At 36.1% G+C, this 25,011-nt stretch overlaps 1 protein-coding gene across 3 annotated transcripts; it reads left to right on the top strand.

Moving 5' to 3' along the window:
* Positions 1 to 23,651, top strand: Arp1 (Actin-related protein 1). 3 transcript variants are annotated; one of them, XM_053786282.2, is made up of 9 exons: positions 1 to 154; positions 11,323 to 11,387; positions 12,213 to 12,314; positions 12,535 to 12,634; positions 16,732 to 16,856; positions 16,977 to 17,111; positions 17,219 to 17,393; positions 18,067 to 18,303; positions 21,679 to 23,651. In XM_053786282.2, exons 1-9 carry the CDS (start codon positions 107 to 109, stop codon positions 21,820 to 21,822), a joined length of 1,131 nt encoding a protein of 376 aa, XP_053642257.1. In that variant the 5' UTR covers positions 1 to 106; the 3' UTR covers positions 21,823 to 23,651. The 3 variants fall into 3 exon arrangements, with proteins under 3 accessions (XP_053642257.1, XP_053642258.1, XP_053642259.1); XM_053786283.2 differs by lacking the exon at positions 1 to 154 and adding an exon at positions 3,061 to 3,265; XM_053786284.2 differs by lacking the exon at positions 1 to 154 and adding an exon at positions 3,061 to 3,219.
* The last annotated feature ends 1,360 nt before the right edge of the window (positions 23,652 to 25,011 follow it).

Genomic DNA, 25,011 nt, shown 5'->3' on the forward strand with positions numbered 1-25,011 from the left:
CAAAATATTGGTTGTGTAGGAGGACGAGCCCTCTGGTGGGCGGTCAGTCAAACTTCAACAACATCACTAGGGGGGCCATCCGCCCATTTCTGTTATATCCCTCACAATGGAGCCTTATGAAGTTTTAGTTAACCAGCCAGTGGTCATAGATAACGTGAGTATATGGTGGGTTCTCAGAGGAACGATATAATGTGTGTGCACCAGTAAAACAAGAGAGAGGGAGGGTGACCGGGAGTGCCTGTCAAATGATGTTTGGCTGATGAGTCATCCAGGTTATTACACTGCTTAATTCTTCTTCAAAGTCTTCTACAGATTTTTTTTTGCAGTACTTATATGTGACTTGTATATAGAATTTGGAAAAAATAGTAATATGTATAGTTATAGATATACGAAGGTGACATTGTCACTTAATTATCATCACCTGTTCTACCTTAAAATACACAATACTAGTTTATTTCAATATAATAATATCTTTATTTACTACAAGTACATGTACAAGGTATACAGGCCTAGCTGACATCTATTACATACTACTATATAGAAAGCCCCTTATGCTGAGCATTTTGGGCAAATTAGGTCCTTGTCCCAGGATGCGACCCACACCAGTCGACTAACTCCCAGGTACCCATTTTACTGATGGGTGGTCATAGACAACCGGTGTAAAGAAATATGCCCAATGTTTCTACCCTCCTTGGGAATCGAACCTAGAACTTCGCCATGTGAAGTGAAAGCTTTAAAAATGGATGACATTTGAGAGCATGTTGAAAGCCCATTGTTATGCAGAGTATTTTGGGTAAGCTTAAGCCTAACTTAATACTACAAGGGCGTATCTTTGTACTCTAGATGACATTAGCAGACATAAGTGCTCATGAGACATAAGACACTCACACACTTGAGTGTCTGTGGTTCAATCCCCAGCCAGGTGCAAATGTTGGGTATGTTTCCTTACACTTGCTGTCTCTATTCATCTAGCAGTAAGCAGGTACCTAGGTGTTAGTCAACTGGTGTGGGTCATATGCTGGGGGACAAGATTGAAGGACCCCAATGGAAATAAGAGATAGTTATCCTGGGTGACTAACCTTCTGGGGTTAAAAAGTCAAACAAAAATCTTATCTAACAGTTAATTTGGGTTATAGTTTTGTAGAGATATAGGTATAAAATTTTACATGGACATGGCAGGACATTGTAATCATGAACTTGAATTCTCGAAGCAGCGACTTTACATAGTAATAGTTTCATAGCTAATTTCTAAGTATAAATTTAATATGGAAAATAACACTACTAACTCAGAAAATGGAGTTGCCAAATTTGAGAAACAGAAGTAGGTACATGTTTACAGTGAAATTACTTAATGACTAACAACAGCAGACAAGCAGGTAGACTAACACTTTAAAGCTTGATTATGAATGCAAGTATATGAGGATAAGATACATAGTTTAATAAAATTTTGAGGATAAGAACACATAGTTTTATAAGATTTTGAGGATAAGAATACATAGTTTTATAAAATGAATGAATTTGTGCATTATAGAATGAATATAACTGGTGTTGAATGAAAGTTGTTACCTTTGTGCTGTTAGGCTGGCAGATTTATTTTTACATAGTGATAAATACTTTTTAGGAACTGTAGGAATATCTAAGATAGTTGATCATTATATGTATGTTACCTCTCTGTATTGACTATATCCTTGGCAGTATGATATAAATATGAAAAGTTAATTACAGTACATGTATATGTGATTTAATACCTTTGTATAATACTGACCTGCAGTAATGTAAATGTAGACTGAAGTAATGCTGCCTCTTAATACTCATGCATTTGTACCTTGGTTACCATTGAGTTGAGAGTCTTCAGTTTTTATTATGTAAATTCTTTAATATTAAGTGGGCTGTCCAGTGGAGACAGTTATTCTCTGGACTTAAAGGAAATTTTTTGTTTTACCTTAAAATAAACATAACCCCTACCTTTATCTTTGAGTTTTGAGAGTTCTTCTACTCCCAAAGCCTGGCCCTGGGCCAGACTTGTCTAGTGCTTGCCTGGTCAACCAATCTGTTGGAGATCTCGTCTTCATAAAAAATTGCACAGCTAGAAGTGGTTCATTGAAGTGACCAAAGTCATACCATAATATAAGCAGAATCCCACAGGAATAACAATACATGTATATCAAATAAGAAATAAGAGAGCAGATCTCAAAATGCTTTTCAGTGTAGCAAATGAAAGACTATTTGGCACAACAATCCAACCCTGAGGGGGAGGGGGTTGCAAAGCCTAGGAGCTAGCTCTGAGTAGGAGCAACTGAACAACAAAAGCCACAAAAATTTATCTTTGAATACAAGATCATCCAGTCCTACAAAATCCCTGTAGATCCCTATCTGTATGTGTCCCGTAGTTCAATCGCTAGCGCACTCAGCTCACACACTGAGGTCCTGAGTTCGAATCTCCTCCGGTACAGCTGGAAAACATTAGGGATATATTTCCATAAGACACCTGCTGTCCCTGTTCACCCATCAGTAATAATGGGTACCTGGGTGTTAGTTGACTGGTGCGGGTCGCATCCTGGGACAAAACTGACCTAATATCCCCAAAATGTTCAGCATAACAAGCGGCTTTCTGTATAGTAGCAAGTCATTGATGTCAGCTAGGCCTGTATACCATGTACATGTTCTTGTAGTAAATAAAGATATTATTATATTATTACGTATTTGTAGCTATATGCACAGAGCTAAGTTCATGGTTTCTCCCATCTTCAGTATTTAATTTTTTTCTTTTTAATTTCCAGTGGCTGCAGCACTTCCTACCTTCTGTTGTAACCTACTCCATTGTTCTATCACTGTTTGTGAAGAGCTTTCTAGTATCCTCCAGCACCCTTCTTCATTTACTCAAGATTTAAGACTCCATCTCCTGAAACACACTGCATCACTAGAAAAAGTACAATACAGGGCAACCAAATTTATCCAAGAGCTAAACCACCTTGAATATGAGGATAGGCTGAAGGTTGTAGGACCAACATTTCCAGTAATATTTTACAAGGCAGGTCTTATGACAAGATACTGAACTGCACATGTCATTTTAACCTTGATTTCTTCAGGATATCTATATCTATTGCTAAACCTACAAGAAGCTACAACTTCAAGACTTCAAGCATATCAAGATAGATTGCAAAATTGACAACACAGTGTTCCTCTCCTAGAGAGTAAAAGTGGAGAAACCTATCAAATGTAGGCTATCTTTCTCTTCAAGGTCACCCAATATGGTGGCCATCAGGTAAATGTATGATTAAGAATTAGACTTTCATGCCACTGAACAGCCCTAATTTTGGAAATGCTTTTTTTTATAAACAAAAAAGCAACATGAAAGATTTTTATTAAGGAATGGTGATCATGGTAAGTTCACGCACAGGGAATACACATATCTCTTATAATAAGCAAGGTACAGGAAATTCTTATATGCCATCAAACTTTTCATCACTAGCAGGAACAAGATGTACAGTATGACCTCACATGATACCGCGGTTATGTTCCTGATTTTGGCACCTTATGTAAAATTGCACCTTGTAATGTGTATATATATATATTTTTTTTTTTTTTTTTTTTTTTTTTTCAACAAGTCGGCCGTCTCCCACCGAGGCAGGGTGACCCAAAAAAGAAAGAAAATCCCCAAAAAGAAAATACTTTCATCATCATTCAACACTTTCACCACACTCGCACATTATCACTGTTTTTGCAGAGGTGCTCAGAATACAACAGTCTAGAAGCATACACATATAAAGATACACAACATATCCCTCCAAACTGCCAATATCCCAAACCCCTCCTTTAAAGTGCAGGCATTGTACTTCCCATTTCCAGGACTCAAGTCCGACTATATGAAAATAACCGGTTTCCCTGAATCCCTTCACTAAATATTACCCTGCTCACACTCCAACAGATCGTCAGGTCCCAAGTACCATTCGTCTCCATTCACTCCTATCTAACACGCTCACGCACGCTTGCTGGAAGTCCAAGCCCCTCACCCACAAAACCTCCTTTACCCCCTCTTTCCAACCCTTTCGAGGACGACCCCTACCCCTCTTTCCTTCCCCTATAGATTTATATGCTTTCCATGTCATTCTACTTTGATCCATTCTCTCTAAATGACCAAACCACCTCAACAACCCCTCTTCTGCCCTCTGACTAATGCTTTTATTAACTCCACACCTTCTCCTAATTTCCACACTCCGAATTTTCTGCATAATATTTACACCACACATTGCCCTTAGACAGGACATCTCCACTGCCTCCAACCATATATATATATATATATATATATATATATATATATATATATATATATATATATATATATATATATATATATATACGTATATATATATATGTACGTATATATATATGTACGTATGTATATATATGTACGTATGTATATATATGTACGTATGTATATATATGTACGTATGTATATATATGTACGTATATATATGTACGTATATATATGTACGTATATATATATACGTATATATATATACGTATGTATATATATACGTATGTATATATATATACGTATGTATATATACGTATGTATATATATATACGTATGTATATATATATACGTATGTATATATATATACGTATGTATATATATATACGTATGTATATATATATACGTATGTATATATATATACGTATGTATATATATATACGTATGTATATATATATACGTATGTATATATATATACGTATGTATATATATATACGTATGTATATATATATATACGTATGTATATATATATACGTATGTATATATATATACGTATGTATATATATATACGTATGTATGTATATATATATACGTATGTATATATATATACGTATGTATATATACGTATGTATATATACGTATGTATGTATACGTATGTATGTATATATATATATACGTATGTATATATACATACGTATGTATATATACATACGTATGTATATATACATACGTATGTATATATACATACGTATGTATACGTATGTATATATACATATGTATATATATATATACGTATGTATATATATATATACGTATGTATATATATATATACGTATGTATATATATATATACGTATGTATATATATATATATACGTATGTATATATATATACGTATGTATATATATACAGTGGACCCCCGGTTAACGATATTTTTTCACTCCAGAAGTATGTTCAGGCACCAGTACTGACCGAATTTGTTCCCATAAGAAATATTGTGAAGTAGATTAGTCCATTTCAGACCCCTAAACACACGTACAAACGCACTGACATAAATACACTTACATAATTGGTCGCATTCGGAGGTAATCGTTATGCGGGGGTCCACTGTGTATATGTAATATATATATATATATATATATATATATATATATATATATATGTATATTTATATATATATATTTATATATATATATATATATATATTTATATATATATGTATATATTTATATATATATGTATATATTTATATATATATGTATATATTTATATATATATGTATATATTTATATATATATGTATATATTTATATATATATGTATATATTTATATATATATGTATATATTTATATATATATATATATTTATATATATATATATATATTTATATATATATATATATATATATTTATATATATATATATATATATTTATATATATATGTATATATTTATATATATATATATATATTATATATGTATTATATATATTATATATATATATATATATATAATTATATATATGTATTATATATGTATTATATATATGTATTATATATATGTATTATATATGTATTATATATATGTATTATATATATGTATTATATATATGTATTATATATGTATTATATATATGTATTATATATGTATTATATATATGTATATATATGTATTATATATATGTATATAATGTATATATATATATGTATATAATGTATATATATATATGTATATAATGTATATATATATATGTATATAATGTATATATATATATGTATATAATGTATATATATATATGTATATAATGTATATATATATATGTATATAATGTATATATATATATGTATATAATGTATATATATATATGTATATAATGTATATATATATATATGTATATGTGTATATATATATGTATATGTATATATATATATATATGTATATATATGTATATATATGTGTATATATATATGTATATGTATATATATATATGTATATATTCCCCCCCCCCCCCTGTCTCTCACTGAGGCAGGGTGACCCAAAAGGAGAGAAAATCCCCAAAAGGAAAATACTTTCATCATCATTCAACACTTTCACCTCACTCACACATAATCACTCTTTGCAGAGGTGCTCGGATATGACAGTTTAGAAGTCCCTCCAAACTGTCAATATCCCAGACCCCTCCTTTAAAGTGCGGGCATTGTACTTCCCATTTCCAGGACTCGAGTCCGGCTATACAGTGGACCCCCACATAACGATATTAATCCGTTCCCGATAGCTCATTGTTATGCGAAATTATCGTTATGCGAATGAATTTTCCCCATAAGAAATAATGGAAATCAAATTAATCCGTGCAAGATACCCTAAAGTATGAAAAAAAAAAAATTTTACCACATGAAATATTAATTTTAATACACACAAACTGAAAAAGACATGCACAGTTACATGACACTTACCTTTATTGAAGATCTGGTGATGATTGATGGGATGGGAGGAGGAGAGAGTCTTAGTGTTTAGAAGGGGAATCCCCTTCCATTAAGACTTGAGGTGTCAAGTCCTTTTCCGGGGTTACTTCCCTTCTTCTTTTAATGCCACTAGGACCAGCTTCAGAGTCACTGGACTTCTGTCGCACAACATATCTGTCCATAGAGGCCTGTACCTCCCATTCCTTTATGACTTTCCTAAAGTGGTTCACAACATTGTCAGTGTAATAGTCACCAGCACGGCTTGCAATAGCTGTGTTAGGGTGATTGTCATCAAAAAAGGTTTGCACTTTAAGCCACATTGCACACATTTCCTTAATCTTTGAAGTAGGCAACTTCTTCAGTTTCTCTCTCCCCTCCTCCGAAGCAGTTTCCTCAGGTCTGGCCTCATGCTGATGAAGATGATCTAGCAGCTCATCAGTGGTTAGTTCTTCATTGTCCTCCTCCACCAACTCTTCCACATCATCCCCACTAACCTCCAACCCCAAGGACTTTCCCAATACCACAATGGATTCCTCAACTGGCATAGGATTCCCAGGGTTAGCCTCAAACCCTTCAAAATCCCTTTGGTCTACACATTCTGGCCACAGTTTCTTCCAAGCAGAGTTCAAGGTCCTCTTAGTCACTCCCTCCCAAGCCTTACCTATAAGGTTTACACAATTTTGGATATTAAAGTGCTCTCTCCAAAACTCTCTTAGAGTTAATTGAGTTTCTGAGGTCACTACAAAGCACCTTTCAAACAGAGCTTTTGTGTACAGTTTTTTGAAGTTTGCAATAACCTGCTGGTCCATGGGCTGCAGGAGAGGAGTGGTATTAGGAGGCAAAAACTTCACCTTAATGAAGCTCATGTCCCCACAAAGTCGCTCTGCCACGTCTGTAGGATGACCAGGGGCATTGTCTAACACCAGGAGGCACTTAAGGTCTAATTTCTTTTCAGTTAGGTAATTTTTCACATTGGGGGCAAATGCTTGGTGTAACCTGTCATAGAAAAAGTCCCTAGTGACCCATGCCTTACTGTTTGCCCTCCACAGCACACACAAATTAGCATTGAGGATATTCTTTTGCCTGAACGCTCTGGGAGTTTCAGAGTGATACACTAATAAAGGCTTCACTTTGCAATCACCACTAGCATTGGAACACATGAGAAGAGTAAGCCTGTCTTTCATAGGCTTATGTCCTGGGAGTGCCTTTTCCTCCTGAGTAATGTAGGTCCTGCTTGGCATTTTCTTCCAAAACAGGCCTGTTTCATCACAATTAAACACTTGTTCAGGTTTCAGTCCTTCACTGTCTATGTACTCCTTGAATTCCTGCACACATATTTTTCAGCTGCTTTGTGGTCCGAACTGGCAGCCTCACCATGCCTTATCACACTATGTATGCCACTACGCTTCTTAAATCTCTCAAACCAACCTTTGCTGGCCTTAAATTCACTCGCATCATCACTAGTTGCAGGCATTTTTTTAATTAAATCCTCATGCAACTTCCTAGCCTTTTCACTTATGATCACTTGAGAGATGCTATCTCCTGCTATCTGTTTTTCATTTATCCACACCAATAAGAGTCTCTCAACATCTTCAATCACTTGCGATCTCTGTTTCGAAAACACAGTTGAACCTTTGGCAAGAACAGCTTCCTTGATTGCCGTTTTCTTGGACACAATAGTAGCGATGGTTGATTGGGGTTTACTATACAACCTGGCCAGCTCGGAGACATGCACTCCACTTTCATACTTAGCAATGATCTCTTTCTTCATCTCTATAGTAATTCTCACCCTTATTCCTGTAGGGTTGGCACTAGAAGCTTTCTTGGGGCCCATGGTCACTTATTTTGCAGATAAAATCACCAAAAACACTGTAATAATACAAAATGTTCCGATTGTATGCTTTGATGTTACCGCGGAGGCTGGCTGGTAAACAATGCCACCGGCGGAACATGTGAGGCTGGCTCAGGCCGCACATTAGACGCGTCTCGGACGAATAGCGTTGAGCGGGTTTTTTAGCGGTATGCGAGGCAAAATCTTAGCGATAAAATGTATCGGTATGCGGATTTAACGTTATGTGATGCCAACGGTATGCGGGGGTCCACTGTATCTATAATAACCGGTTTCCGTGAATCTCTTCACTCCAACAGCCTGTCAAATCCCAAAAACCATTCGTCTCCGTTTTATCTAACAGGCTCACACACACACTTGCTGGAAGTTCAAGCCCCTTGCCCACAAAACCTCCCTTACCCCCCTCCCTCCAACCTTTTTAAGGATGACCCCTACCCCTCCTTCCTTCCCCTACAGATTTATACTTGAAAATATACTTGAATAATAGCTTAAGTTAGGATAGCTTGGATGGCTCTTCCCCATACACACAAATTATAACTATCTCCATTGCATGCTTCACTCAGTATTTTAGGAAGTACCTAATAGATTATAGCTAAACTCAAAAGTACCGATTAATAAATCGGTACTTTTTCATTCTCGAGACTTTTTGTGTTGCATAATTTGTTCATAGATTAAATAGAGATGTTTAGAGGATTTGTTAGTCAGTAGTCATTTGCAGGTCTCCCATTAAGAGGAAACTGGAGGGTTCTCTTGGCTTGGTAGTGACCTCAGATTACACACAGAGGGACCAGGTTTTGTTCCCTGGATAAGTGGAAATATTGGGCATGTTTCCTTATACCTGTTGCTGCTGTTCACCTAGCAGTAAGTAGGTACCTGGGTGTCAGTCAGTTGGTGCAAGTCACTTCCTAGGGCAGATGATTAAAGACCCCAGTGGAAATATGGCTGATTGTCTATTACTAACTGTGAGTTAATCTAAATAAACTCTTCTTTTTCTTCCTGATTCCTTGTGTGTATAGACGTTTTTTCCAGTAAAAGTAAACCTTAAACATGAATGTGTTGTCACAGTGGCCTTTATAGATAGAGTTTAAAATAAGTGAATGCTTGGGTATTGGGATGATGAGCTAGCTTTGAAGATAATGAATCTGATGTATAGAGTATGAGGCGTCTCAGCTGCTTTTTCATAATGACTTTTTAGGAGATTTGGAAAAGAAGTTGGAGAAGTTTGGAAGGGTATACAAGAGAGAGTCAAAAGTGAGTAGAGAAAAAAGGAAGGTAATGAGAGTAAGAAGTTATTTAATTTAAGGAATGAAATTTTAGATGGCAGATTGAAAGAAAAAAGGCATATAGAAATGGTAACTTTTTAAATAATTGGGAATGGATTTCTCATCAGATAGGTCTGTGGAATAGAAAGTGAATCATAAAAGAAAGTACAATAGAAGTGCTGAAGGACCTGGAAAGAAAGCTGTTTACCAATGGATAACAAATTATGAGTGTATCAGAGGGCTGAAGAGGGGTTGTTGAGGTGGTTTGGTCATTTAGAGAGAATGGATCAAAGTAGAATGACATGGAGAGTGTATAAATCTGTAGGGGAAGGAAGGCGGGGTAGGGGTCGTCCTCGGAAAGGTTGGAAGGAAGGGGTAAAGGAGGTTTTGTGGGCGAGGGGCTTGGACTTCCAGCAAGCGTGTGTGAGCGTGTTCGATAGGAGTGAATGGAGACGAATGGTATTTGGGACCTGACGAGCTGTTGGAGTGTGAGCAGGGTAATATTTAGTGAAGGGATTCGGGGAAACCAGTTATTTTTATATAGCCGGATTTGAGTCCTGGAAATGGGAAGTACAATGCCTGCACTCTAAAGGAAGGGTTCAGGATATTGGCAGCTTGGAGGGATATGTTGTGTTTTTTTATACGTATATGCTTCTAAGCTGTTGTATTCTGGGCACCTCTGCAAAAATAGTGATTATGTGTGAGTGAGGTGAAAGTGTTGAATGATGAAAGTATTTTCTTTTTGGGTCACCCTGCCTCGGTGGGAGACGGCCGACTTGAAAAAAAAAATAAATTAGAGTATTATATAGTTATGCCAACAATTGATCTGGGTGTGAGGCATGATCTCTGATTGTTGTATTGAGGAGGGCTGGAGGTACTTCAGTGTTGTCTGCGTTTGGTGGGAAAGCTAAGCAAAGAATACGAATTGTGAATATTTTAGATTGATATTTTGTGTTCTGTTAGTGTAGACATGGTACATATTGTAATAGCTACCTTAAATATGAAGAGATTTAGAAGAATGATTGCTAAGTATTGGTAATGGAGAGTAGTTCTTGTAACTTAAAAGGTAAGATAAGATAAAATTTTGTTTGGGTTTAACCCAGAGGGGTAGTCACCCAGGATAACCCAGTAAAGTTAGTGTGTCATCAGAGACTGTCTTATTTCCAGTGAGGTCCTTAATCTTATCTCCCAGAATGCAATACACAAATGTCCACTCACACCCAGGTACTTACTACTAGGTGAACAGGGACAACAGGTGTAAGAAAACATGCCCAACGTTTCCATCCATGCCAGGGGCTGAACCACGGACACTCAGTATGTGAGCTGAGAGAGAGATGTTATGGTTCGGTGGGTCATTGCATAGTAGTAAGTTTGCACTTACGGAAAACAGCTAAGGGCAGGTGATGGTGAATGTGTTTCCTCTTTAGGATCACTCAATTTTGGTGGGAAGCAGTTGATATGTTAAATTATTGTATAATTCTTTGTATTTTGTTTCAGGGCTCTGGTGTAATTAAAGCCGGTTTTGCAGGTGACCAAACTCCAAAATGCCATTTTCCAAATTAGTACGTACTTTGTATTTTCCTTATCTGATATTTGTGTGTACTCGGTAGTAGTTTGAAGTTGTTAGTTTTATATTTTGTAATTTGTATATTATCTTTTCAAGGGAAACTATTTAAAGTTGTTTGTGTTGGGGGATGGGGTGGGAAGACGAGGGTTGTTACTGCTGTATGTTTAACAGAATCTATTAACACTACTTATTCTAAAGTTACTATATCAGAACGGATGTGCACTAAAGATGTTAGTACTCCTACAGTCAATCATTATATGTATTTTGTACAGTGGAACCTTGGTACGTACTTGAACAGCTCAATACTTTACCAATTCGGTATTCGAACGCTTTGTTTGGTAAACAAATCGCTCAGTAGTCAACCGTTTTCTTGGCACTTGACCAAACAAACATGACCTACCAGAACTTCACTGTAAACTATTTCATGTTTCTTAACATTTTTTGGTGTTTTTTCTTATATTGTATGTATAAATAAGTCACCTTAGGGCCAAGCGGAAAATTGGTTTGGAAAAATTTGTTCTGTACTCGAACAGCCTTCTGGAACTAGTTAAGTTTGAGTGATGGGGTTCCACTGTATTATACTTGTATGATACTGTAATCGATACATAATTTTGCTGCACAGATTCCATTACTGAAATACACAAGTTAAATATGCTGAACTGCACTGTCAGTGGTATTTAGCTTTTGAAATTTCAAAATTATTTTGAAATTTAAATATGCTGTAAGAATATAGTCAATGTATTTCTTATATACATAAATGAAACCTGTAGTTAGTGTAATGTATTAGATAAACATGCTTTTTACCATTTTGTTTTTTTAGCATTGGAAGAATAAAGCATGTGCGTGTAATGGCGGGTGCTCTGGAGGGAGATCTATTTGTTGGGCCTAAGGCAGAAGAACATCGTGGCCTCTTAACTATTAGGTAAAGTTTGGTTTTGCTGTAAGCTCATAACTTGTACTTTTCTCATTTTGCATATTTTTTTTTAACTGTCCCTGCAGTTAAGTTTCACATTAAATGTTTGATATTGTACATGTACAATTAAATTCCTCTATTTTTTTTTCTCTCCATGAGACGCTTGTGGGTTATACCTGATACGTATATCTCGTTTACTGAAAAGGTAACGTATGTTTTCCTTTTATAGCTATCCAATGGAGCATGGGATTGTGACAGACTGGAATGATATGGAAAAAATCTGGCAGTATATTTATAGTAAAGACCAACTTCAAACATTTGCTGAAGAGGTTAGTTTCTATATTATTAAGAACAACATGTAAAGTTTTAATTACAGCAGTTCACCCTCCCCCTCCCCTCTCTCTCTCTCACTCTCTCTCTCACTCTCTCTCTCACTCTCTCTTTTTTCTCTCTTTTCTCTCTTTTCTCTCTTTTCTCTCTCTTTTCTCTCTCTTTTCTCTTTTCTCTCTCTTTTCTCTCTCTTTTCTCTCTCTTTTCTCTCTCTTTTCTCTCTCTTTTCTCTCTCTTTTCTCTCTCTCTCTCTCCTTTTCTCTCTCTTTCTCTCTCTTTCTCTTTTTTTCTTTTTCTCTTTTCTTTTCTCTCTTTTTCTCTCTATTTTCTCTCTTTTCTCTCTCTTTCTCTCTCTCTTTTCTCTCTCTTTTCTCTCTCTCTCTCTCTCTCTCTCTCTCTCTCTCTCTCTCTCTTTCTCTTTTCTCTCTCTTTTCTCTCTCTTTCTCTCTCTTTTCTCTCTTTCTTTTCTCTCTTTTCTTTTCTCTCTTTTCTTTTCTCTCTTTTCTTTTTCTCTTTTCTTTTCTTTCTTTCTCTTTCTCTCTTTTCTCTCCTCTCTCTTTTCTCTTTTCTCTCTCTTTTCTCTCTTTTCTCTCTCTTTTCTCTCTCTTTTCTCTCTCTTTTCTCTCTTTTCTCTTTCTCTCTTTTCTCTCCTCTCTCTTTTCTCTTTTCTCTCTCTTTTCTCTCTTTCTCTTTTCTCTCTTTTTCTTTTCTCTCTGTTTTCTCTTTCTCTTTTCTCTCTTTCTCTTTTCTCTTTCTCTTTTCTCTCTCTTTTCTCTCTTTTCTCTCTTTTCTCTCTCTTCTCTCTCTTTTCTCTCTCTTTTCTCTCTCTTTTCTCTCTTTCTCTCTCTTTTCTCTCTTTTCTCTTTTCTCTCTCTTTTCTCTTTTCTCTCTTTTCTCTTTTCTCTCTTTTCTCTTTTCTCTCTTCTCTCTCTTTTCTCTTTTCTCTCTCTTTTCTCTCTTTTCTCTCTTCTCTCTCTTTTCTCTCTCTTTTCTCTCTCTTTTCTCTCTCTTTTCTCTCTCTTTTCTCTCTTTTCTCTCTCTTTTCTCTCTTTTCTCTCTTTTCTCTCTTTTCTCTCTTCTCTTTTCTCTCTTTTCTCTCTTTTCTCTTTTCTCTCTCTTTTCTCTCTTTTCTCTCTCTTTTCTCTCTTCTCTCTCTTTTCTCTTTTCTCTCCTCTCTTTACTCTCTTCTCTCTCTTTTCTCTTTTCTCTCTTTTCTCTCTCTTTTCTCTCTTCTCTCTCTTTTCTCTCCTTTCTCTCTCTTTTCTCTCTTCTCTTTTCTCTCTCTTTTCTCTCTACACAGGGTTTGACAAAGTTAAGGATCCCTAGCTTTATTGACAGCTATTTACAGGTTAAGGATTCCTAACTTTATTGGCAAGCTAAGAGCTGTTACCTACATCAGCTCATTTGAAAGCATTTTTATTGTTATGAGACATACAAGTAGGGAACAGGATGAAGTTGGAGCCATCTGTGGGCCAGCATTTTCATTTGATCAACTGACTTTATCTCGTTGACATCATTATGCTGTACGAATGTGTTCCATACTCGAGTCATCCTGGGTATGTATGATCTCAGATGGAGTGATGTTCTGGAGAAGGGTACAGCCAGAGTGAAGTTGCTGCTTTCTGCCCATCTCTCTTTCTCTTTCTCTCTCTTTCTCTTTCTCTCTCTTTCTCTCTTTCTCTCTTTCTCTCTTTCTCTCTCTCTTTCTCTCTTTCTCTTTCTCACTCTTTCTCTTTCTCTCTTTCTCTTTCTCTTTCTTTCTTTCATTCTCTTTCTTTCTCTCTTTCTCTTTTTCTCTCTTTTTCTCTTTATCTTTCTTTATCTTTTTTTTTTTTTTTTTACACAGGGTTTGACAAGGTTAAGGATCCCTAGCTTTATTGACAAGCTATTTACAGGTTAAGGATTCCTAACTTTATTGGCAAGCTAAGAGCTGTTACCCACAATCATCAGATTGTGGGTAAAGTGTTATTAAGCAGAGTATTTGATTATGGAGTACAATATATATTTTTTTACTCAGCCATCTCCTGTCAGGCAGGATAACCCAAAGAACAACAACATTCACCATTATTCATTCTATTGCTGCCATTCCAGAAGTCTGCTGATATCACAATTCAGATTACACTGACTGTGGTATCCCCACCCTTCCTTGAGTGCAGGCAGTACCCTTCGCACCACTGTGACTCAAATCCAGCTAACTGGGTTTTCCTGAATCCCTTCATAAAAGTTACCTTGCTCTCACTCCAATAGCATATCCATTAAACCCACTTGTCTCCATTTACTCCTATGCAACACACTCAGAGGAATTTATATTTAAATTCTTCTTCATTTTTACTTCCTTTCTTTTACTTCCTCCAACCATTCTTGGGATAACCCCTACCCCTCATTCCTTCCACCCCAGATTAATGCATGCTGTAGAATGGTATGAGCTGAAAAGAATGAGGTTTACTTGAAGCATGTTGAGTTTTTATTGATGTGTATGCAGTGAAAGTATTTTTGTATATACATATGGCTTGGACATTTAGGGAGGGTAGAGCAAAATAGGATGACTTGGAGGGTGTATAAATCTGTAGTGGAGGAAAGATGGGGTAGGGGTCACCCCAGGAAAGGTTGGAGGTAAGGGTTTCATATACAAGGGGTTTGAACATCCAGCTGGCATGTGTGAGCATGCTAGATTAGGAGTGCATGGAGGCAGATGATTTTTATAACTTGATGTGCTTCTGGAGTGTGAAGATTCAGGGAAACCTGTTAGCCAGAATCGAGTCCTGGAGGTGGGAAGTACAGTGCTTGCACTCTGAAGGAGGGGGTGTACCTCTGGCAAGGCAGTTGTAAAGGGAGTGATGGTGAAAGTGTTTCTTCTTTTTTGGGTCATCCTACCTTAGTGGGAGATGGCCATTGTGTTAAAATAATGTTATAATGTAGAATTAAATTATATATACACTACTGTATATATAATTAAATTTTACCTTTTATCTACATGCACAAGAGCAAAAAATATGCATCCTCTGGCCATTACATATACTGTACTGTAGGACATATTGTGCACTACCAACACAGCTGTGCTGGCCCCCTCTGTATCCAGCCTCTCCGCACTTAACAATAGGGTTCCGTTTCCAAGAGTAGGTCTGTAAGTGAATTGGTTGTTGAGTGAGGAGCATACTATAGTGTTACTTTTGCACCATTTATAACATTTCTGGTGTATTTTTAAATGTTTATACAGTAGTGTACTGTATACTGTAATAAACAGAATAGAGGAAATCAGCTCTAATACACATTTAGGTTTGCATACAGGTTGGAGAGCTGGTCGTAAGTCCGAGTGGTCAGTAAATGAGTACATCGCTAAGTGAGGGGAGGCTGCACATTATGTTAGGTTAGTGTAATTAAACAAAATTTAATACAGAAATCTTTCCTTTCTTTCAACACACCGGCCGTATCCCACCGAGGCAGGGTGGCCCAAAAGGAAAAACGAAAGTTTCTCCTTTTACATTTAGTAATATATACAGGAGAAGGGGTTACTAGCCCCTTGCCCCTGGCATTTTAGTTGCCTCTTACAACACGCATGGCTTACGGAGGAAGAATTCTGTTCCACTTCCCCATGGAGATAAGAGGAAATAAACAAGAACAAGAACTAGAAAGAAAATGGCAGAAAACCCAGAAGGGTGTGTATATATTTGCTTGTACATGTGTGTATAGTGTGACCTAAGTGTAAGTAGAAGTAGCAAGACGTACCTGTAATCTTGCATATTTATGAGACAGACAAAAGACACCAGCAATCCTACCATCATGTAGAACAATTACAGGCTTTCGTTTCACACTCACTTGGCAGGACGGTAGTACCCCCCTGGATGGTTGCTGTCTACCAACCTACTACCTAATAATACAGAAATACCTGATGTAAAAATATGTTTCCTTGATGGAATAGCAGTTGGTTTATCATGGAGACTATACCACAAAATGTGAGGAAGATATGTAGTCAAAACAAAATGTAATTTCACCATGTATTGTTTTAAATGGCATATCTTTTCATTGGTTTGATGCAAAATACTGAGATGAAAAAATTTTATTTGCTTCAGAAAATGTAATAATTTTTTTTTTCCAGCATCCAGTTTTACTCACAGAAGCACCCCTTAACCCCAGAAAAAATAGAGAAAAGGCTGCCGAGATATTTTTCGAAACTTTCAATGTCCCTGCCCTCTTCGTCTCTGTGCAAGCAGTCTTAAGTTTGTAAGTCTATTGCTTGTTACTGTAGTTCAGGGTGAAAACTTCTGTATAATGTTGGTATTTACTCTTACATATTTAAAATGAAAATCATATACAGCATTGCAATTGTTTTTTATTTTTCAGATATGCAACTGGAAGGACGACTGGTGTTGTTCTAGACTCGGGTGATGGTGTAACACATGCTGTTCCTATTTATGAAGGCTTTGCCATGCCTCATTCGATCATGAGGGTAGATATTGCAGGCCGAGATGTTACTAGGTAAGTGTTATGGGTGGGGATGTTCTTGTAATTACAGGCAAGAAAAGTGGTGGTGATCCCCCCTTCCCTTACTGTATCTTCATTTCATGTTAATCTTATATTTACAGTTACCTCAAGCTACTACTAAGAAAGGAAGGCATACCTTTATACACAACAGCAGAATTTGAAGTTGCAAAAACTATAAAGGAACGTGTTTGTTATTTGGCCACCAACCCACAACGGGAAGAAACTGTTGACACTGAGCGACTTTCATATCAGTTACCAGATGGATCAACAGTGGAGGTAAGTTCATCAGGCATCTGTTCAATAGCACCATGTTCAGACGTGTGTAAATAAAATGTGTTCTTTAGAAAGTACTACATGCTTTCTAAAGAATACGTGTGTACTGTGTGCCCGTTAGAGATAGTGGGTGTGGTTTCAGTATTTGGATTATATCAAGTGAGCTCAATCTCGTGCTTGTTTATTTCCAGCACATAATAGATTAGCAGTGGTTCAGGTTAGAGGAGAAAATAGGATTTTTCCAGCATGCACCTCAGACCTTCTGTATATTGGGAAAGATTATAAATATTTGTGCAGTACTCAAGATTCATCGAACCTGATATGACCCAACTTTATAATCCCCTTTCCTTTGCATCCTTTTATCTTTTTAACTTACAGTTTATCATTCCTGTACAGTAGTCTACAGTGAAGGCAAAGTAGCCCACTCAACAGTACTTATCAGGTGGACAAATATGAGAGAACTACTTTTACTGATAATTCAACAGACACCTCTTGAAGGGCTGGGGTTTGAAGGTATTGGGGTTTGAAGGTATTGGAGAAGACAAAGGGTAATAGTTTGTGCAATTAAAAGCAAGGAATATGATTCACATAAAATTCTGGTACTTGAAACAGAATTTTACATATATGGGTCCTTGAATTTTATTATACATACTATACATATACATTTTTTCTTCAGATTGGCCAAGCACGTTTCCGTGCACCAGAAGTGTTGTTCCAGCCACATCTTATTGGAGATGAGAGTAATGGCATACATGAGGTTCTTCTCTATGCTATCCACAAATCTGACATGGATCTACGCAAGCTCTTATTCCAGAATGTGGTTATTTCTGGAGGATCAACACTGTTCAAAGGTTTTGGGGATCGATTACTCTCAGAAGTAAAAAAGTTGGCACCTAAAGATATCAAGATCAGGGTAAGAGCTTTTGTTGAATTGCACAGTGTGTACTTAAAACGTTTTTGTAATGTTAGTGAAATAAATATTGGAATGCTGTATATAATGTGTAAATTTGCATTAAATATTATATAATCAACATTGTCATGTCTTTTGGTATTAGCAGTATTGAATATAACCTTTATTGGATGCCGTTACATAATGCACCAGAGTTAGCTTAAGTTAGCAGCAGGATAAAGTTTCTCTGATATAGGGTTCTCAAACTTTAATTATAATCTAAATAAGTTACTGTAGCCTTAGCCAAGAAGAGAAAAGCATGGTTCACTTTCATTAACAAGGAAGCTGACACTGCATACACCAGTGTGGTGCATTGGAAAATGTATAGACAACTGACACACATGTAACTTCTGATCTTTTTGCCTAGTAAAAAAAAATGCTTACAGATCATCATCATCATATTTGTTTAACTAGGCAGAATGAAAAACATTTAAAATTACTTTTTTTTTAAACCAGCCGTTTCCCACCGAGGCAGGGTGACCCAAAAAGAAAGAAAATCCCCAAAAAGAAAATACTTTCATCATCATTCAACTCTTTCACCTCACTCACACATAATCACTGTTTCTCCAGAGGTGCTCAGAACACAATAGCTTAGAAGCATATACGTATAAAGATACACAACATATCCCTCCAAACTGTCAATATCCCAAACCCCTCCTTTAGAGTGCAGGCATTGTACTTCCCATTTCCAGGACTCAAGTCCGGCTATATAAAAATAACCAGTTTCCCTGAATCCCTTCACTAAATATTACCCTACTCGCACTCCAACAGATCGTCAGGTCCCAAATACCATTCGTCTCCATTCACTCCTATTGAACACACTCGCGCACACCTGCTGGAAGTCCAAACCCCTCGCTCACAAAACCTCCCTTACCTCTTCCTTCCAACCTTTTCGAGGACGACCCCTACCCCGCCTGCCTTCCTTCTCCTACAGATTTAAATGCTCTCCATGTCATTCTACTTTGATCCATTCTCTCTAAATGACCAAACCACCTCAACAACCCCTCTTCAGCCCTCTGACTAATACTTTTATTAACTCCACACCTTCTCCTAATTTCCACACTCCGAATTTTCTGCATAATATTTACACCACACATTGCCCTTAGGACATCTCCACTGCCTCCAACCGCCTCCTCGCTGCTGCATTCACAACCCAAGCTTCACACCCATATAAGAATGTTGGTACCACTATACTCTCATACATTCCCCTCTTTGCTTCCATGGTTATTGTTCTTTATCTCCACAGACTTCTCAGCGCACCACTAACCTTTTTACCCTCATCTGCTAAGTCCAATCCCAAATATCTGAATACATTCACTTCATCTATACTCCCTCCCTCCAGTCTGATATATACATTGGTAGTTTCTCGCCAAACCAGGGTGATCTAAAGGAAAATGCAACATTCACTAGCTGTCTTTCCAGAAGACCACAGATAACACAGTTTCAGTGATTTACAGAAATGCAGCACTCCCATCCGTCCTCCAGAGTGCAAACACTGTAGCCCTCCAGAACTCCTAGATCTTCTCTTACTCACAGCTTGCACTGTAAAACACACCAAATAAAAAAAATTCTATTCAGTCTAATTTGCTTATACAGTGGAACCTTGACTTATGAGTGTCCCAACGTATGAGTTTTTTGAGATACGAGCCATCGCTGGGTCAATTTTTTTCTGAGTTACGAGTCAACATCTGAGTTACGAGGCAGCTTCCCCCACTTCCCCTCAACTCGAAACCTTCACATCTTACTTGTTTATCTATGATTTCATGCTTTAATTCCATGGAAATCATCTTTTTCTTCTCAGCACTGTCCTTTACACTTTCTTAGGACCCATGCTTAGAAAAACAAAATTTGGCCAAATGACTAAAAAATGTATATATTATGTTTCTCTATTAATTATATTGTTTATTATGTCATATTAGATGAATTGTGATAGAGAAATAAGCCCTATAGTTGATAGCATTATATTGAAATATTTTCTCCTGCCACTGGGACAGATTAATGGCATTTCAATTAATTTAAATGAGGAAAATTGATTTGATATACTTGCAAATTGAGTTATGAGCTAGGTCACGGAACAGATTAACCCTTTGAGGGTCGACAGGCCCTCTCCGAGACTCGTTCTCAGGGTAGGCCAAATTTAAAAAAAAAAAAAATAATTTTTTCTTATGAAAAGATAATCTTTTCCCGATCATAATGACACCAAAAGTTTGAAATTTGATGGAAAACTTACAGAATTATGCTCTCGCGAAGTTAGCGGTCTCGGCGATGTTTACGCATAGGCGATTTTGCCCACTTTGAGCCCCATTTTCGGCCAATTCCACTGTACTAGTCGACAAAAAACATGAGTATTTCGCTAGAACTCCATTTTTTCTATCGAATGAGTGCAAGATACCACCCATTTATCAATTTCAACTATCCAGTACAGTTGTCAGAATTTAGCAATTTTGCCAATTTCACACAAATTTCAAAAGATACCAATTTCCGAATAGGGTCCAGAATAAACAAGAAAGACATTCCTGGCACTAAAATGACATTTCCTCTGTTCATTAGTCATGTCTCAAGGCCCCTCTTATATTCTTTTGCTTTCCACTTTGAATTTTTATTCTCACAAAAAATATAAGATTTACTGTTATGCAGACTACTGCATTAGTGTAAAAAATAGTGTAAATAATATTGGCGCACTTGCAAAAGAATATTAGACTCGCCAGTTGACGTGTATTGGAACCTTGGCATGATTTGTTTACTTTTGAACTTTGGTAAAAATCGAACATTTCTGCTACTTTGAGCTCAATTTCAAGGTACTTTTCATTGTAAAACTAGTCGAAATCATCTCAATTTCTGTAATATGTCTTCCATTCTATAAAATGAGACCAAGAAAACTAGAATACAACAATAAATACCATACGAAAATACAGTGCAAAGTCGCTGTTTTATTTAAAAAAAACGGTCCCTTTTTTTTTTCTCATGCACTGTGTGCTGCAGGATTTTTTTTATACTGTGCACACTGACCACATAGACCCATTCTTTCATATGTAGGCCTACCAGCTTTCTCCCACTAGATTTGAGGGCGCTAGAATTTAGGCGTACTAGTACGTCAAAAACCCTGGGTCGTAAGCCGTTCTAGTACGGCCGAAACCCTCAAAGGGTTAAACTCGTCAGTCAAGGTTCCACTGCATGTGCCTGCTGGCCTTACATGCCCCTACTTCTCAAAATTTCCTTCACATCCTTACTATTGTAGTATAGTATTATTATTATTATTATAAATAAATACATTTATGTATCTCTCCTACATGATAATGTTCAGATAAGAGAGAGTAACACTGAATTCACATTTTTCAGATCTCAGCACCAGCAGAGAGGCTCTACTCCACATGGATAGGGGGTTCTATTCTTGCTTCTTTAGATACCTTCAAGCGCATGTGGGTCAGCAAACGTGAGTTTGATGAGGATGGCGTTAGAGCAGTTCATCGGAAGACCTTCTAATTGCACATTTTTAGAATATGGCTAGTTAAGGCAAAGAATGTTATTTATGTTCAGTATATTTCAGTGAAATTTATGTAAATTTTCATATAACAGTATTGTATTTATTAATCAGGTATTTTTATTGGCATTGGAAATAAAATTTAAGCTCTATAATAGCTTGTAAAACTGAAAATGAATTGACAGAAAGGGAGTTGATAGAGCATATCATAAGACACATTAAATAGAATATTATCTTTAATTGTATACAGCCTACAAAATTTAGGATTGGTTATCTCAGCATTGTCATTTTGCACTAGAATATTTTAGGTAGGCAGTGTACACAGCAATTTTGTGCAGCTTCTTAATTTTTTAAGTAGTGATATACATTAGTGACAGCCTGTCGTGGCTCTGAAACACCTTGATGTATATCACGGGGAGGATGGCTATATATATATATATATATATATAATTTTTCTTTTTTTAAGTGAAGGAGGTTAATTTAAATTCAGAAAGTTTCTTTACAGTAGTAGATTGATAAATAAGCTTTAAAATTGAAAGTTATAAGATTTGTACTTACTATATTGTTAATATGCATATGCATGCTTCTTACATAAATATTAAAGGCAGATGATAAAGGTTAATGTTGTTACAAACTGAGTTATATCTACATATGCCAAATGTGGTTGTAAGGGACATTACCTGTGAATATTTCATAACCTAGTTATGAAAGGACAATTAAATGCTGTATTGTCTTTTTAATGGCACCATTCTTTTGAAAGGTATTCCTTAATCCTTAAACTGTCCAAATGTAGATCTACGTTCACATGCATAGCACTCCGAACATAAATTACGTTTTTTTACATTTGAAAGCATGTAAAAAGAAAACGTTGCTCTACATTTGGAGCGCTATGCACATAAACGTAGATCTACATTTGGAAAGTTCAACTCTTAAACTCTCCAAATATAGATCTATGTTCACATGTGTAGTGCTTCAAAAGTAGATTTACTTTTTTTACATATTTTCAAATATAAAAAAAAGATCAGAGTTTTTTTTACACACTTTCAAATGTAAAAAGAAAAAGATCTACGTTTTTTCACATACTTTCAAATATTGAAAAAACGTAGATCTACATTTGGACAGTTTAAGGGTTAATACTGTATCTGTAATACTAGTCTCCTACATAGTGACTAGTTTGTTGTACACAGTATAAGTAACATCATGAGGATATTAGCTTGAAAAATACCTTATTGATTTTTGTATTGCTTCTGTGCCTTGATAATGAAAAAATAATTGCTTCTCTAAACCAAAGTTAATTTAACTAGCACAGGTGAATGTTGTATTTTACACAAGTCTCCTCATGGTAAATACATTATCATGTATGTTATTGGTAGCACCCTGTTTTGTAATTGCTTAATTTCTTTCTGCAAGTCTCAGTCACTGAGATGAAAGTAGTTCTTTTTTGAACTTTACTATTGAGTATCTTGAGCATAATTTATATTTCTTTGGCAGACAGATAGGATCCTAGAGCTTGTGTACAACCATTCAGAACACTTCCATGTATTTGACGACTAAGGAGCTTTAACTAGATTTTTTTACAGTTTATTTATTACATTTTATTTATTATTTTCTAGCTTTCATGCAAAACTTTGATGTATACAATCATTACAAGTTGTGGTCAGAATGTTCTCAGTTTTAGCATTCTGAAATAAGCAAGGAAGCACAATGTTATTTAAACCATCATTCCCTGAAGGACTTTGCTTTTATTTGTTAAGCTTCATAATGCTGAAACTATGGTGAAATGAACATTTCCAGTAAGATTATTTTGTATTTATAATGAAGTCGATAATCATTTGCGTCTTTTCTTTCCTTTTGCAAGCTGAATCTCGAGTACATTTGGAATATCATTTGTCACTTTACAATTATGTCATGGATCATCGCTGCATTCAGTTTTTAATGTTAACTGGTGCTATATCTCATTTATCAAGTCCATGTTGTGTTAAGAAGAATGCGTACAAGTCTATATTGTGTCAAAAGTTAGCATAGGGAAAACATTAAAGTTGTAAATGTTAATAAATAAGAGAAAGCCGTTCCACAATGTTTATACCAGATTCTTATGAATTAAAACACTAATAAATGCATACAGCATTATGTACCATAGACAAAAGAATTTTAATGTCTGTTTTCAACAGTAGGTACAGAATATTGTGCATTTTTTCCCCAAAAGTATAGACATAGTAAAAAATAAGTTTTGAGAGTAAAGTGCCATGAATATAAATGCATTTCCTGACAATTGAATTTAGCTGAGCATAATTGGTCATTCACTAAATTGAAAAATGTCAAGGTCATCATTTGTCATATACAGTAAATCCTAAAACAAGTACATACTATCTGAATTATTTTACTATGATGTATTCCAGGTCAAACCAGTATTAATAGTAGTGCTTTCCATGAAAATAAATGATAGGCTCTTACCTTGATTATTATAATAATAAATTGTCCAGCTGTATACTGTACCTTGGCATTCAAAACTGGTTTATGCAAAAGTGCCTAAAATAGTTATTTATTCCTTTATACATAACCTAGTGATCAGTACCTCCCAGGACACCCTTTCCTGTGCTACAATTTAACAGCTGCCAACGTCTCCTTGCCATCTGCACCATCTGCCTCGTCCGATTCTCACATTTCTCTTCCTGCTAGTTCCTTATTGAGAAGACAAAACCTACACACACACGCTGCAATTCCCTACACCTACTGGTTGCATATTAAGAAATTACTTAAACGCACGTGCCCGCATGCGCACACCCTCCCTCCATCTCTTCCCTTATTTTTACCTTCCTACTATCACCACACAATGACTTTACTGCCGACCTTTGCCTATAGTCACTGCCTGCTTTCTATTGCCATTGTCTTGCTTTTTTTTATGATAATAGCTTTATTGCAGTGGAATATCAGAGGATACAGGGGAAAGTTTCAAGTGTTCCTCTCCCAGTTTTCCCATTTGTATCTACTTACAAAAACTGAAATTATGTTCTACTGTTGCCCCTTCCTATCTGTTTTATCACAATCACTTGATCCTTTTCCTGATGAGAGATTCAGTGTGTGCGTGCTTGTGGACAGTGATATTTCTTACCCTTGGCTGTTTGTTCATGCTTTGCTTCATTATACTGTAACCCAGATATATTTGGGTAAATGTCACACAATCTAATCTT

The sequence above is a fragment of the Cherax quadricarinatus genome, chromosome 42 (assembly GCF_038502225.1).
Source record: "Cherax quadricarinatus isolate ZL_2023a chromosome 42, ASM3850222v1, whole genome shotgun sequence".
In the NCBI taxonomy this organism is placed as follows: Eukaryota; Metazoa; Arthropoda; class Malacostraca; order Decapoda; family Parastacidae; genus Cherax; species Cherax quadricarinatus.

Coding starts and splice junctions, on each gene's coding strand:
- Arp1 (XM_053786282.2), top strand. CDS start 107: ATGGAGCCTTATGAAGTTTTAGTTAACCAGCCAGTGGTCATAGATAAC. Junction 155..11,322: donor AGCCAGTGGTCATAGATAAC/GTGAGTATATGG, acceptor ATTTTGTTTCAG/GGCTCTGGTGTAATTAAAGC. Junction 17,394..18,066: donor CAGATGGATCAACAGTGGAG/GTAAGTTCATCA, acceptor TTTTTTCTTCAG/ATTGGCCAAGCACGTTTCCG.